This window comes from Acanthisitta chloris, unplaced genomic scaffold (genome assembly GCF_000695815.1).
Source record: "Acanthisitta chloris isolate BGI_N310 unplaced genomic scaffold, ASM69581v1 scaffold1307, whole genome shotgun sequence".
In the NCBI taxonomy this organism is placed as follows: Eukaryota; Metazoa; Chordata; class Aves; order Passeriformes; family Acanthisittidae; genus Acanthisitta; species Acanthisitta chloris.
In genome coordinates this window covers 1-15,765 of record NW_008682955.1, presented here as the reverse complement: position 1 = coordinate 15,765, position 15,765 = coordinate 1, and the positions used below count along the sequence as shown (strand labels likewise).

Below are 15,765 nucleotides of genomic sequence, written 5' to 3'. Positions count from 1 at the left end.
ACCTGAATGAACTCTAGTTTATTGACCCAAGGAAAATGTATGCTTCAAGTTCTACAGACTACTAAATTAAAACTATTACTAATAGTAAAGTCCACAATTCAATGAAGATAGAGTAAGTACATCTCTGTGCACTAAGAATATCTGCTTTATATGCTGGGAATTGACACTTTTCATAGTTCTTCTTCAGAATATAAATGGACATGATATCAATTTCTATTTTCATGTTTTAGAAAAATCCATTAAGTTATCTTTCTGTTGAGACATGAACTATTCTGATGTTTTCTCACTTGAAAACTACCCTACATCCCTCCCAGAAAAACCACAATTTTTATTTTGCCTCAGAAATGAATTCTTGACTAAATGAAGCTATATAGTTTTAGTTGTCAAATCATCCTTGTTTGACTGAATAGATTTAGAAACATGAGATTACTCTTTAAAAAGTGTTTCTTTATCTTCTTCTGTATTTGTGAAATATATTTGTCTGACAACATCAGATAAGACTGGCTACTCTTTCTCCACAACCATATAAAGAAGATTTGAACAACCATATGATGCTACTTTCCTACTACAAAATTATTACAGCATTTTCATATGTAGGGTGAGAGCAAAGGCAGGAGTAACTAGATGACTGTAAGTTGGGCTGGCCTTGGAAACAAAATGGGATATGCTTTTATGAGTGCTAAAGAAAATATGAGGCATAGTTAAAACCAGGGTGCTGGAACAGCATCTGGACAGACGGATGTGAGGAAAGGCAGGACAGCATATACCAGGAATCTAAGCAGGAAAGACTAAGACTGTATCAATTCTCAAACTTGTAAAAAAATGAAGAGTCCAAAATGTGAAGAGCAGTCTGGGGACTAAGGAATGTTTTAAGCAAGACACCACTTGTAAGTTAAGAAGCCTCATCATAATCTCTTCGTGCAGCCTATACCTTTCTAGAATATCTAATCATTACAATACTGACAATACTGCCCTGTAAAGGTGCCTAATAAATCTCAGTATTATTTATGTGGAATGCAATTTTTAAATAGTTTGCATGTACTTTGCTACCAGATGCCTAAAGAATCACATGAATTTTATGTTTAATTCACTTGTTCAGAAAGTTATATCAAAAATTCTTGAGACTTGTCTTCCACATTAAATGGAATTTTTTATTTCAGAGCATGAGAGATGGACATATAAAATTTTCTTTACCTCTCTTGGGTTTCAGCCAACTTCATCTAATATCACTACACTTCCTTTACTGGAAGCTAATCTTGACTAAATTTAGGAAGGAGAGCAACAATCAAAAATTAGGAAGGTAAAAAATGTATTACATATTTGGTTTAACTTGCTTTTCTTTGCAGTTGCTACTTTAAAAAAAAGAAAAATCACCCATCTAATGGTCTCTTTTCTCAATAGAAATTGCATAAAGCAGACAAATGACGCAAATTTCCCCAAAAGAGGCTTTCAGAGCCTCTCTTTTTTGTAACAAATGACTGCATCTTTAGAGACAAAATACACTTGGAAACTTCATTGTTTACTGCTTCTTCTGAACTCACCATGAGTGAAATAATCTGAACTATGAAAGTGTTCTCTGTGTGTATGAGAGCACCAAATCAGGAAGTGTACAGAGTCACCCAGCAATTCACTTTAGTAGTCGTGAGGCTACCAGTATAGACAGCAACATTCCTTGACGTAGATCAAAAATGAACTGTGATTATGTAAGAGACCACTGAATGTATTCTTAAATCAAGGATTCAAGGCTAGACATCTCAGATTATACTGCTGATTGACAATGATTTACTTAAAAGAGTTTATCTTAATCTAACTCACTTCTGTCATCCACACATTCAAAAAAACTAACCTAAAAACTTACAAGTGTACTAGGAGCAGTGTAAACACTGGTGCATTTAGTTAGCCCTACAGGATACTTCTTATTTTATTTCAATTACTTTGTTTCTTACAGTATGAAGATAGAGAACTGAAGACAGGCCTTTGCTTTTGTAGCTTCTGCAATACAACTAGATAATATTCTTATCAGTCAACAGAGATATGAATATTAGAGGTTCAGATTATTCTGTCCCCCACATCATAATCATCCTTCAAGTCTTGTGCCATTATTTCACTTTTGCATTTTTCCGAGCATCAAACTATTATCCCAATGCACTCTTCATTCTTTAATAACTGCAAACATTTAGTTCCCCACAGCCCCTGCCATAGCACTAGAATTGTAACAAGGTCCTAAAAATCTAAACTGTTAGAAAACCCTAAGATCAAAAATGAATCGATACCACCTTGATTTTCCACTCTTCTAAGTGTGCATAATTGCTCAACACCAAAATGAAGAAAGAATAAAAGTTTATTACTCTTTCAAAGGACCATTTCAATCTTTAATTCTGCAAAATGGTTGCAAGAATGTCAAACTGACTGATCATTACGTCATTTCTGGAAGCAAAGCCTTTAGACAAAATACTTGCTGAAATTAGATAACAATACAGCTGTTCCACGGAAATCACATGTGTAAAGTACACATCATCAGAAGTAGTTTGTAGTCTGAGCTGGACAATTCTAATTAACATGTATTAATAAGAAAATGAAATAATGGATGAAAACCAGGTTTTAATAGAAGCAGCACATTAAAGAAGTAGATTGTCTGTCCAAAACAATGACACAAATTAAGCCATGCTAAAATAATAAATGCTATACCCAGGAGCTATTATTGCCACTACAGAACAGAACATTACACTAGACAACGTTGTATTGCTGAAGCTTATTCTAGGAAGATACTGTATAACGCTTGAAAGATAATATTAAAGCTAGCACATCATAAGAGATGAGTGATGCTTGTCTGACAAAGAGAAGGTCAAACTTGAATAAAGCTTGGTTGACAGGAGAAATAGAAGAATTGCTGCTAGCACTTTACTAGCAGTGATGTAGAAAAATTACTAGCGGATACATCGAGAGCCAAAACAGGCGGTCAGCTTGGTGAAGATGAAAACTGCATTTGTGTCTTTATTAATAAAGTGGTCTACAAATCTGAAACAAAGGGACATGCTTTAAAAACATTCCTGATGTTTAGAAATTGAGTCCCATTAGACTTCTGGCTTTGCTTTCTATTGTTTTTCAACAGCTACCAGATACTTCTACCAAATTCTGGAACTCTGCCCTAAAATAATAAACTATTGACTGCCAAGAGAACTATTTGATTATAGAATGTGGTGGTCTCAAAAAACTACTGACCAGGCTTTGTTGACAGCCTCTGGCTCATCAAAATGATTATAGGAAGTAAAAGAGAGCATGAATTTTAAGCACTCTTTTCTGACTCCAGAAGACATCAGAATGATAAAGCATACATTATCCAAATAGGATGAAGAGGCATGTTTTATCTCTTTCAATACATATGATAACAGTGCATGGAAGCAAGTAACTAATAATTTGCTATGAAAGCAAACAGATCATTGATTATTGGAAGTCTTTGCATATCACACAGCTAACAATGCCACAAAACGTTTGACTTGGACTGCTATATCACAGTCTTACTTGCACGCTGAACCCTTATTACATTACTTCCAAAGAAATCCAAGCAGTCACTTGGTTTGACACTGTGAGAGTAGCTCCTTGGGACTCTAACAAACAAAAGCATGTTCCTTGGTTCTTCTTTTGAACATGAGGATTACACAGACATGGAAGTTGGTGTGTAGTGCCAGCATAGGCAGAAGTGACAGTAGGACAGGAATGTTAAATGGCTGCCTGGGACAGAAGAGTGATCTGCTTTCCACCTTGGGCCACAAAGAATAGGTGTGCAATTGCAAATACTTTAGTGCCATAAGAGCAGATCAGAATGCCAAAGCAGTTGGTGATGAAGACCCAAGTGTTCACAGCACAAATGTTTTCGGGGGTATTTACTTCATACCAGTTCTATTTTTGGCCCTGTGGGCTGAAAGCCCATTAGCTGCTGAGCTAATGATCTTGAAGAGCAACATCTGGCTTAGTTGCATCAGTAAAATATATAGATCACACTCAGACATACCAATGGCCAAACCAAACACAGTTACTTGGGAAAGATTTGCTTCAAAAGTATACCCCTGTTGTAAAATAAAATGCTAATGGTGGCAAACCTGTAAGTGATATAAATATACTACTAATAAAGACCAAGAATATATATACCTAGGAACAAGAATCAAAGATCATAACCTAGTGTCTCAGAAACACTAACAGATTTCACAGGGTATGATGTTCATACCTGCTGTTGGTATGAAGTTTTGTCTTCTCCTGTGGAGTTGTAACCACTTCCTAGCTAAGGTTTAAAGAACTGCCTAAAACAGCCTCAATCACTTTAACAATTACCTTCAAAAACCCCCAACTAGGAGGCTAAAAAATAAGCCAAACTAATTTCAAGACTTACAGTAGTGGAAGAAAAATGGGATAATGTATGATCACACAGAATAAAAAGATTATATCAGCCAATGTTGCTTACTGATATAAGACAAAGATATCAGATTTTCTTCTGCTGATAAGCAAACTAACTCAACAGATACAAGAGAAGTAAAATATTTGAAATATGACAACGCTAATACGATCAGCATTAAAATATTAAAAATGTTTATTTGCTCTACTGTTACCTTTTATACTACAGGTAAAACCAAAATCAAATTACACAGTTTGTTTCAGCTCTGCTTGAGAGTAATAATAACTTGGAATAATTATGCATAGACAGCAAAGACAGACACTGATGTTCAGAGCTATAGGTTGGTACACTGGAATTCAAAGCATGACTTTTGGTTCTATTGGACATTTTCTGCCTGATAGGACATGTATAAATCCTTCTGAATTCCTCAATCCCTTTTTATAGTTACTAGAAAAAGGCATGTCTCCTTGTCCTCTGCTTTTATGGGTTTTTTTTAATAAAAAGAAAATTTCAACCTACACTCCCTTAAAGTTCCCAAAGAAAATTCCACTACTTTATGTTTGCAGGGTCTTCCTTGCCTTATGGATGCAGAGAAGCATCAGCTCCACCCTGTTTGTACTAAATAAAACAGGAAGACCTACAGGATAAGATTAAAAACTGCTTTAGTTTATACTCAACCATTTTATACCTATCCTTCTCTCCTGGTTTATTTTACATTCAATAATAATGATTTGTCACATCTGTCTCTCCTTATTTCATCTTGCTCTATATGCAGCTGAAGGACAAGAATCCCTTTGGTGAGGCTGCAGTTACACTGGTGATACCTAGAGTTGTATATAATTTATGGATCTGTGACAGCATTGACAAATCACTTGCTGCTGTTTCAGGAGTCAACTCCAGAGAAGCTACTAGCACAGCAGTCAGCAGCTTCTCTTTACCACTACTTGTTTAGTGCAAACAAATTTTAGTCTTTTCTCTTTTCATTTTTTTCTGTTTTACTTGAATCTTTGTGCACACCATAATCTTTATCACAGCATCAATAATATTTTTAAGTTGCTCTATCAGCAGCACAACTATAAGACATGAGATACCTGGAAAACCCTCCCTTTACATGGGTTTTAATAAAAAATTAGTGCTATTTTTAATGGAGTGAATATGAGTTTTATCTGAGGCAAGGGCAGAAGAAAATTCTTACAAAAATGGTATGTATTGAACAATAAAAAAGTGCAGGTGTCTTTATGTATGCATCTATGTTTTTTTCTAGAATTTGTTACATATCAATCAATCCTGCCTTTATTTTCAAATTTACTCAAACTTCTGATCATGTAAGTTGTCTTAAGAGTATTTTCTCCTCATCAAGGAGGCAAACCTCATCACTGACAAAGTTTCATCAGTTTCTACAATAATTTTCCATTAGCACAAACTGGAGAGGTTTCAGATATTTTCTCCCAGTTAGAGTTCCAGGGAAACACAATTGTGTAGGTGTTCCACTGATCACCTGGAAAATGTGCATAAGGTATTGTTTCCTTCTGGTAGCAAAATAGAGAATTTCTAACTTTCACACTGCGTTGTAATATTCTACTTTACCAATAGACCAGAGGAAGATTTGAGCTTATTTATGAACTCGTGTTTTCCAAGTCATTACATTTTTTAAATGCATGTCTAGATATTTTTTCAGCCTATTGCTTAGAAAAGATTTCTTTTATCCTGAAGGTGCATTACAAAATGATGCAGTGTTATTTCTAGTTCTAAAATGCAATGACCTAAAGAAAATGCTTAAATATTTGAGAAATAAAAATAGAAAATAGAAAATATTTTTTAATCTTGGTGATATAATATTGTGGCCATATTCATAGCAAAAAACAGATAAATAAAACCTTGGAATTGACATTTGTGGTCAGATTTCCTCTTAGCTCTTGCAAATTCAAATCTGTTTAAGCACTAAAAGAGCAGGAAAATTGCATGAATATTTATGAGTCTACATTAATTCTAAAGTCAGTGAAAATAGTGTTAAATATTCTCCTGTTTTCATAAGGAGTAGAGTAGCAGATACCTTCTACTATGAAGGAAACAGCTTTAATGAATTATTTTTCCTAAAAATGGAAGAGGTTTTTGGTTTTGGTTTTTTGGTATGTTTTTGTTTGGGTTCTTTTGTGGGTGTTGATTTGGTTTGGTTTGATGGAGTTCTTTTATGATTAAAGAATAGGTATAGCTATTCTAGCAAAAAAGGCATCTGATAACAATTGAATTTTTTTGATTCCAAGACTGTTACACAAGAGCAGTTTTAACAAACACTTCTCTGATGTAACACACTGATTGAGCAGTAGTTACTACGCTGAATTAAACTGTGGATCTTCAATCAAAGGACAGAAGAGAAACAGGACTGAAAGGGTATGAAAACTTATACCTGACTCTAGAGTGAAACCAGTAGCTAGAAAAAAATGCATATACTCTTGTGTGCATGAAACAAGCACATGAGAATCAGTCAAATCAGTATACATTGGTTCATCTGTACCATTCTGACTGAATTCATGGAGTGGGTAATAATTCTTTAGAACACTATTTTACCTCCTGCAATATTACTGGAAGATTTTCAGAGTGCACACATATATACATCTAAAAGGATTTTCTAGAATTTTAACTAGGTTCAGTGCAGGAATATTTTGTATTTATCAGTTTCTACCCACATCATCTGAAAATGTATTTCATTTCCTTTTCACTACAGCTTCCTGTCCCACCACACACCAAAAAAAAGTTAAAAACATCCATCATTTTGTTTACTGACCAAAAGCAGACACAAACATGACACTGGGAAAGAAAACAAAGAGAGTTGAAGAAACTGGATTATTGAATTCTGTAGTTCATTATCATTCCCAATACAGCACCAGAATAGATTCCTTAACTTGCAGTAAATCTTGTTTCCTCAGTACTACAGATCTATTGAAATGTATAGCAACACTAACCAGTTCTTCCCCAACCTGCTTACACAATACATTGGTTCCATTTTGACTGCCTTCTGACAACAATATAGAAGGGAATTTATACTGATGAAAACTCTCTAATCTGCCTGATTACATTATTTACATATGAAGAGAAGAGCAATACATTAATCAACTTAAGTTGAAAAGTATTATGTCCCCAAATCCAGCCCTTTATAGACACATTAGGTGATAGATATGTACCTAATTACAGTGCATAAAGAAACAAAGCACTGGTTAGCATGTCTGATATTTTTCAAGCCATCAGTCCTTCCATTAATATACATGCATCATCACAATGTCTCTATATCCTTACAGAACTTTAAATCTGAGCATTACTCATGTACAGCTCATGTCTCCTTTCATCCACATAACCTATAAGTAAGTCATTCCAGTATGTCTCCAAAAACATGTTGCAATAAATAATACATAAGCAATCAGCCCATAGTGTATTTTTTCTCTCCGGCTAGAGACAGAGAATAGGGCAATCTGATGGTGCTCTTGTGCACTAATAAATTATTTATGTATCAATCTTCATTGGCCTTACCTCATGTGTTACTAGAATGAGAATCATATCATTCTAAACCCTTCTTCTGCATTCAATTGGAGAACTAACACTACTGTATTACACGGCTATATCTTGATTTGGCCAGATCGTTGTCTGCCTGCTCCTGCCTATGTGGAAGGATGAAACAATGGCTTATATTTTGACTATGTAATGAAGATTAATTCAAAGAACTTGATCTCTTATTGGTAATTTTTCATCCAAAAGTAAGAAATCAGAAGTTGACTGTAAATCACTTATGGGAGTAAAAAATAAATAAAATAAATCTATTCATAGAAGTCCTGTAAACCCTAAATAAGCTATTAGCCACTTTTCTTCAAAGCTATTATTGCTCCTACCAATATTAAAATGAAGATAGATTTGCTTAAATGAAAAACCTTGTTGGTATGAAAAACAGTGTGAAAACAGAACTGCTACTCAAGAGTCAGTGCACACTGTTTTTAGAACAATCTGAGAAGCAGCGTACTGTAGCAGTTCATCCATAAATTTCCCTTAGCCTTTCGTGGTATTCCCTTCTCCTTTTTGTTAGTGGAAACAAAAATGGAGGAATGGCATCTTATAACCACACAGAGGCTCTTTACCCCACAGACTACACCCAATAACACACTTTCATAGACTGGCCTTGGTGTTGGATGGATTTTGTGTAAATGTAAGAAATCCTTTAGCTATTCAGAAGAAAAGAATGTTAACAGACTAAGCGACTGAAAGAGGTGTTTTGCCTCCTGGGTTAAAAGAGGAGCAAATATATTTAATTCGTAGAAGTGACTGCATGAGATTTAACATCAAAGTTAGTTCTAATTTTCCTACAACCTGTTATCTAATAATGTACACAAATGCACAAACTTTAGTGCAACCAATTTGGGTTTCAATATTTTGGGGTCTTCCTTTTGTACTTTCTTTATTTAGGTCCTCAGACATTTATGTTCCTACTGTACAGCAATGACTAGGTGAAATGTCTGTGATTCCCCTCTCTGATGCCTCATGAAATCAGGAGAAAGCAATGAAAATACTAGTTATTGCTAGGTGTTTCTTCATATTTACACACCATTTAGGGTCTAACACAGTATTGCAGAAAAGTACCTGCAAAATACAAATATGCAATCTAGCTTCATTATTTGAACCTAAAAATAGACTGTAAACTCTCCTATTAGCAATACTTAAATGCTTATGTATAATATACTTTCAAGCTGACTATATGTTTATTGTAAAAGTATTTGTTCATGTACAAAAGAAACTTTATAGTAGCTCAAGATTTGGAAGCTCATTATTACTCAATATGATTTTCGGCTAAAGGCACAATTTTTCATCTTTAAAATAAATGCATCAGAGGATTATTTTTCCAAGGCAGATAAAGAAAGCAAAGATTCAGCCAAGGTGACAATTACCATCTGGCTAGCTACAGTAATTATGATGCTCCTAATTAAATGCAAATGCAATATTATAATGTTAGCATTACAGTGTATGCTAATATTGAAAATCACCATATTTGTGTTTTACTAGAGGTATTAAAGTTATGCATATGACTATCTGCTTTGAAGTCTGATAACACTAAAGATAAAAATCATGAATAAATCTGTGTCAACATCCTCTGTGTGCAAAATTCCTTACTACTGTCTCTTCATACATGAATGCTACACTCTTCTGTCTTACCTCCACACCCTTCTCTCCCCCTTTTGGGGACTGACTACTTGGTCTAAGAGCTTACTGGGAGTACAACTGATGACAGAATTAAAATAAGGACAGACATGAAATCAGTTTAGACTTTCACTCTCATAATTACATAACAAGTTATGAGTTGCATAGAGAATGGAGAACACTGCTCATCATGATGAATATAGAACCAACTATGCCTTGAAAACTGTTAAAGAGAGCACTGTAATACCTGAACGCTCTGTATTACTCCAATGAATACATCTATAAAGTTATAAGGAGACTGCTTAGTTCTTTTTAAGATTTAAATCTTGTGAAATTTAATTTTCAAGTTTCTGAAATTCAAACCAATAACATTACTTATAAACATGCTTGACTAAACACATTCAGAAAACTCCTTCAAAACAAATTTGTAAAATTCTAGCCTTTTGACTGCTGTGGGACTATTTCACCCTATTAACAAAACCAGACATAAGCAGAATTTTTGCCACCAAATTCAAAGAAAGCAGAATCAATCACTATTCAAAAATTAGTGTCCAACTTTACTGAGAACAACGTTTTACTTAAAGGACAGTATTAAAATACTATTACCTCCAGCAAGGATCTTCTCTTCCAAATCACTCATTTGCTTCTTGTATGCTTTTAAAGCAGCTTCTTTAAATGATGGTCGTATTCTTTTTTTCTTTGGAGTTTCAGTAAGCATTTCTGGGACATTCTGATTTTCATCTTCCCTTACTTCTACATCAGGAACCACCTCAGTTTCAACTTCCAGTATCTCTTCACTGATCATACTGTCAAGCTGTGTGCCATATTGCTCCTCTGGTAGCATTTCATATGGAGTTTCATACAACGACTGCTCCAGTTCATATTCTTGGACCTGCTCACTGGTTTCACTACTATTAGTTCTGTTTTCTAGTTTAGCAAGGACTTGTTCCATTACTTCTACGTAGTCTGTTTCATTCTCACCAGATGGCTCAGTTACATCTTCCTCATACTCTGCTTTGTAGCAATAAGGCTCAGCATAAACATCAGAATCCAGGGTTGTACTTGATTCATTTGCAGTAGACTGAGATAAAGTTCTAAACCTACCCATGAAAGATGAACCGCTGTCTTCATACCCACTTAAACTTTGTGTACTTTTATTCCAGACTACTTCTAAAGCTGACTTAGCACGTTGAAGTGTAGATCCAAATTTAGGAAAGCTGAAAGTCTTATCAGAAAGATCTATACTTAATCGGCTATGCCATGATTTAGGAGCTGCTCCTTCTGAGTCGTCACTTGCTAGTTCACTTTGACTTCGGTACATCATAGGTAATCTGTTTTGGTTCTGATAAGAGGAGATAGAATTTGTTTCCTGATAATCATCATATTGACCAGTCCACTGGCTTTGTGTTTCACTGTCAAGGCCTGGACATGATGGAGAAGTACCATCTAGGGTGAAATCATAGCTTTCTGTATCATACTGGAGGTCGGAACTTTGGCACTTTCCATAATCTGTTTGTTGATCTGAAGGGCTGCTCATATCATATACAAAAACTTCCTGTGTGGATGAGTCTAGGCCCAAATCTGCTCCCTGTTCCAACTGATTCCAGTCTTTCCACGGGGAAAGATCATCATGTAAAGACAGTTGAGTATCACTATAGTGGTTTCTGTCTACAGATGCACGGATTATTCCATTGCTTACTCCATTATCAACAGTTTCTATGTTCTCTGCTTCATTTTGCTCTGGATACTGTTGCATGTCTTGGCCAAAAGTCTGTTCCTGGGAACTGCTGTACCAGTTTGTAGAATCATCTTGCCTTCGCTGCCAAAGTTCACGATCAGAGGAAGACAATAGTGAACTGCCATTTGTTCTGCTAAAATATTGGTTTTCTGAAAAATCTTCAGAGTAGGACTGACACAATTTTGAGAAATCTGACTCTGAACGGCTAAGCTTTGGTGTTGCAAAGTCATTCTGTAAATGCCACAAAGGAGTCATGTCTGAATAATAGGTTTTTGATTGTTTTTCCATATTGTCAGATTCTGGTGACTGATTGGCATAGTTCCTTCTCTTGGAAAAGGCGCTATCATCAGCAGTTCTATTAAGGTCTTTAGTGGCTGAGGACTCAACAATCCCTTTTGTAGTGCTTGTTTTCATTTGAAGTGCTGATTTAGATATCTTTGCATAACTGTTCTTATTTATATCTGATTCCAAGTCTTTATCACTGTCAGGTGACTCCCAGTCATGCATTTTAGATTTTGTCTCCACAGTTAAAAGTTTCATATCCATACTTTCATAAGTCTGAGAAGAAGGTAGTGCTCTTTCTTTTTTTTCTTTTATGTCATGAGAAAATATATCTGTAGATATTCCAATGCCAGTTCCCTTAAGTTTATAGGACTTTTTTAAAATCAAATCTCTCTGTTGTGATGACTCAAAGTAAACAAGAATGGGTCTTGGCTTTGCATTTGGACAGTCTCTTTGTTGTCCCAGTCTTTGAGCAAACTCAATTTTAATAGTGCTTTGTGCCTCTGAGAAGCCCATTTTATCTATTAATATTTTGTAAACTGTGCTTTCAGTTTTTTCAAGCCTCTCTTCAGGCACATTTAGAAACCTTAGACTTGCTTTGTTTCCTGGATGGCCTATCTGCTTAATGTAGTCGTGTATGTCCCGAGTTTCTCTTCTGGACTGTACAAATCCAGTTCGCAACTGTTCAATTTCATTTTGCACAACTTCTACACTACTAGAAATTTCATCAATTGATTGTTTCAGAGCATTAACATGCCCTCTTAATTCAGAAAGTTCTGTTTCAATTTGACTTATTCCCTGAAGCTCTTTAAAGATCATTTCCATAACATCATGGGTTTGACTAATACAACCTGTTGAACTAAAGCTAGGTTCAAGAGTATTTGATTTCTGGTGACGGCCAGTTCTGTCCAGAGATTTACTTCTTAAACCCCATGTTTTCTTCCATGTACTTAGTTCCGAGTCTGATGAGACACATTCTTGGCTCTTTTTCCATTTCCTTAGTTTTCGTAAAGCTCCCAGCCTCAGTGTGTGCAAAGTGCGTTCCCCATCTGAACTTCCATCAGATGGTGCAAGGCTGCTCAAGCTTTTCCTGTTGCGTCTCACAGGCATTGTGTGCGATAAGTATTCGTTTTTCTTGCTATTACTTTTTACTTCACTTAAGGACTCAGAACATGAGCTATCATTTGAAGATAGATCTTGAACTATATCTTCATTATTAGTGTTTGCTACAAAAATATGCCTTTGCAGTCCATTGGCAATAGCAACTCTGTAACTGAAGGTTGGAGAAAGTGAAAATTCTCTATTGCTTTCCTCTTCTTCAGTTGACAAGTTGCGAGCAGATGGGCACTTGGCAATCTTTTTAACGGTGCTTTTGAAAGTATTTGAAAATTTTGGATTCTTTGTTTGTCCAATCTGAGTTAAGGCTTGTTCCTTTTTGCTCTGACAACTCTCTTTCCTTTTTGTACTATTTCCCGTTTTCTTTGTAAACATTCCTTTGCAAATCTTATATATGTAGGATGAGATCAGGCTCTTTAAGAGGGCAGAAACCATGGAGTGTAATTTATTTTAAGCTGTTTCCACAAAACACAATTTTTGATCCAGGCAAGCATTTGTATCTCCAATGGGATCATCAGCAAATATTTCATCAATAGAGAATACAGCCATATAAACTACTGATGGTCTGAAATAATTTGACAAAAAAGTACCAAAAAATAAAAATCACACATCTGCTTGTTCGAAAGAAAATCCTGAAGGGGTTTTGTATGTCTTGCAAAATCTCATTCTGTTGCCCATGGCTTCCTGAAGTGTCTAAAAAGGAGGGAATGACATTACAATGGCTGCCAAGGAAACTTACTACTCAATAATACTGATGTTCTTTGAACAAGGTTACAATGGAAACAAAAGGATTCCCCATAATTACCTTAATAGATTTTTTCATGAATAATTGAAGATGACAACAGTTCTAGGCAAATATTTTTAACATAAGTTAATAAGCTGTACTTATTTAGAGGCTTCTCTGTCCAGGTAAATTCTCCGACTTTAATAGAGACATTCAGTATTAAAGCTTTCTGCTTTCTTTCAGAGTAATGACATTTCAATTTAGATCCATAAGATATACAGCAATGATGAAACAAAAAACAACAGAGAAACAGGTTGTTACTAGCTAGTAAAAGATAAGTAGAAAGTTCTCTCTTGCTTCATTTTTTGGAACAATGTAGGATTCAGGTACAACAAATGAATATTGCATCTGTGAAGTGCTGATCTATCCTGAGTCTGAATTATGCACATGGCTATGTTTTGTGAAATAGAAGCTTTCTTTTGATACCAGATTTTGATGCATGCTGTGGTAAAGGAGAACATAAAAGTGGGTAATAACTTCTTCATTTCTCTTCTTTCAGAAGTAAAGAAAACCCTAAACCTCACAAAACAAACAAACCAAAACCAACAAAAAAACCCAACAGAAAATAACAGAAAATCATAATGACAACTGATGGACATTCTCATCGAAGTTATTAAATTTGACATTTTCTGGCCACAGAAGAAAACCAAACTCAAACCTACACCAAAGGAGAGACAAACAAATATGATTTACAAGTTGCAGGACAGAAACAGGTGCCGTTACAACAGGAAAGTTATCTGATTAAAAACAAGACTAAGAAAAGATTTTGAGGCATCTGGAAGCTTCTATTTCATAAAAGAAAGGCTTGTATTCCACAGAAATGTAATCAATACAATTTTAACAATGTAAGTGTACTTTTTTTGCACAGCATATCATTTACCTCGCAGTTTCATAGCTGCAGAATAAACACAAGACAAATAGCTCAGAAAAATCCAAGGGGTTCTTAAAATGGCCGTTTTGGTTTCTAAACCAGCTAAAAATTCTTTGGCAAAATAAGAAGTTTGTTTAGATACAGGGTGAATGAAGGGTTAAAAATTGCTCTGAGGTGTCTTAAGAGGAGTAAAGAATATGAACTGTCCTTCTTCTCTGCAAACAGGATGGCCCTGTATGAAACATTACACCCCACTCATACACCTCAAGATCTAGTCTTTGAATTACAGTTTGTCTTCACTGACCTTACTGTTTTACTCATGTAATGGTCATTAATAAACACTAACCACTGATACTGCAGCAGCAAAATGCACTATGCTGCATAGAGCCCAAGCAAAGCTGCTAAAGCCTGGCTGGCTTCTGGAATCCTGGAACAGAGGATGTAAACAGACTTATTTCTTTTCCAGTTACAACAAAATTGGGATGCAGACCAAAAGCAAGGAGAACAAGAACGGACAACATTCTTCATCCTTCCCAAAGTTGCTATCTATTATTTTATAGAGAGGTGAAATATTTGTTAGACATGAATCACATTTTTTACATATATACATCAGCATAGCTCTTGCCACTTGCCACTTCTTTCTCATGTAGGCTTATGCCTGAAGTCAGAGTATTAAGAGTGAATTAAGAGAGCAAGCAATGTTTGGAAGCAAAGGCATAGCTCAATGAGACTGCATGCAATCTGCAAGGAATGCAAATACCATCTCAGAATACTGTAAAGCTTTCACTACAGATTTTTACATATATACATCAGCATAGCTCTTGCCACTTGCCACTTCTTTCTCATGTAGGCTTATGCCTGAAGTCAGAGTATTAAGAGTGAATTAAGAGAGCAAGCAATGTTTGGAAGCAAAGGCATAGCTCAATGAGACTGCATGCAATCTGCAAGGAATGCAAATACCATCTCAGAATACTGTAAAGCTTTCACTACAGACAAAGCTGACTTCACATATTTTTTTTTTTGAAAGGAACCATCCTGGGACACTTTTCAATGTCAAATGCATGTTCCTAGACGTACAAATACTTGTTAACCATTCAGCTCTTACACTGCACGTTTGTAACCATTTGTTGAACAAGATTTCAAGTGTGACTGCCTGCCTCCTCTGCCCACACAGCCACAGATTTTTAAGTGTCCTCTTACATAAACCTCATCAGATGACTTGGACATTCTTCAAACAACTTCAAACCAAGAATATATAAACAAGCTAGAAGGCTTGTCTTCTGCCTCAGCCTAAAAAAATGCAGAAACAATGAAGTTATCACTAGAATCTGGAACATTTCCATTCATTTTAAAAAGGTTTAATGCTTCTCTGTAGAAGAATTTTGATTTCATAGCCAGCCATATAT

At 35.4% G+C, this 15,765-nt stretch overlaps 1 protein-coding gene across 1 annotated transcript in view; it reads right to left on the bottom strand.

The window, feature by feature from the left end:
* UNC13C (unc-13 homolog C (C. elegans)) overlaps positions 1–13,306 on the bottom strand; it is a 131,170-nt gene extending 117,864 nt beyond the window's left edge. The window contains exon 1 of the mRNA XM_009078702.1: positions 10,175–13,306. Within this exon, the coding sequence (XP_009076950.1) occupies positions 10,175–13,139 (2,965 nt within the window). The 5' untranslated portion in view covers positions 13,140–13,306. The remainder of the gene's footprint in view (positions 1–10,174) is intronic.
* Positions 13,307–15,765: the final 2,459 nt, after the last annotated feature.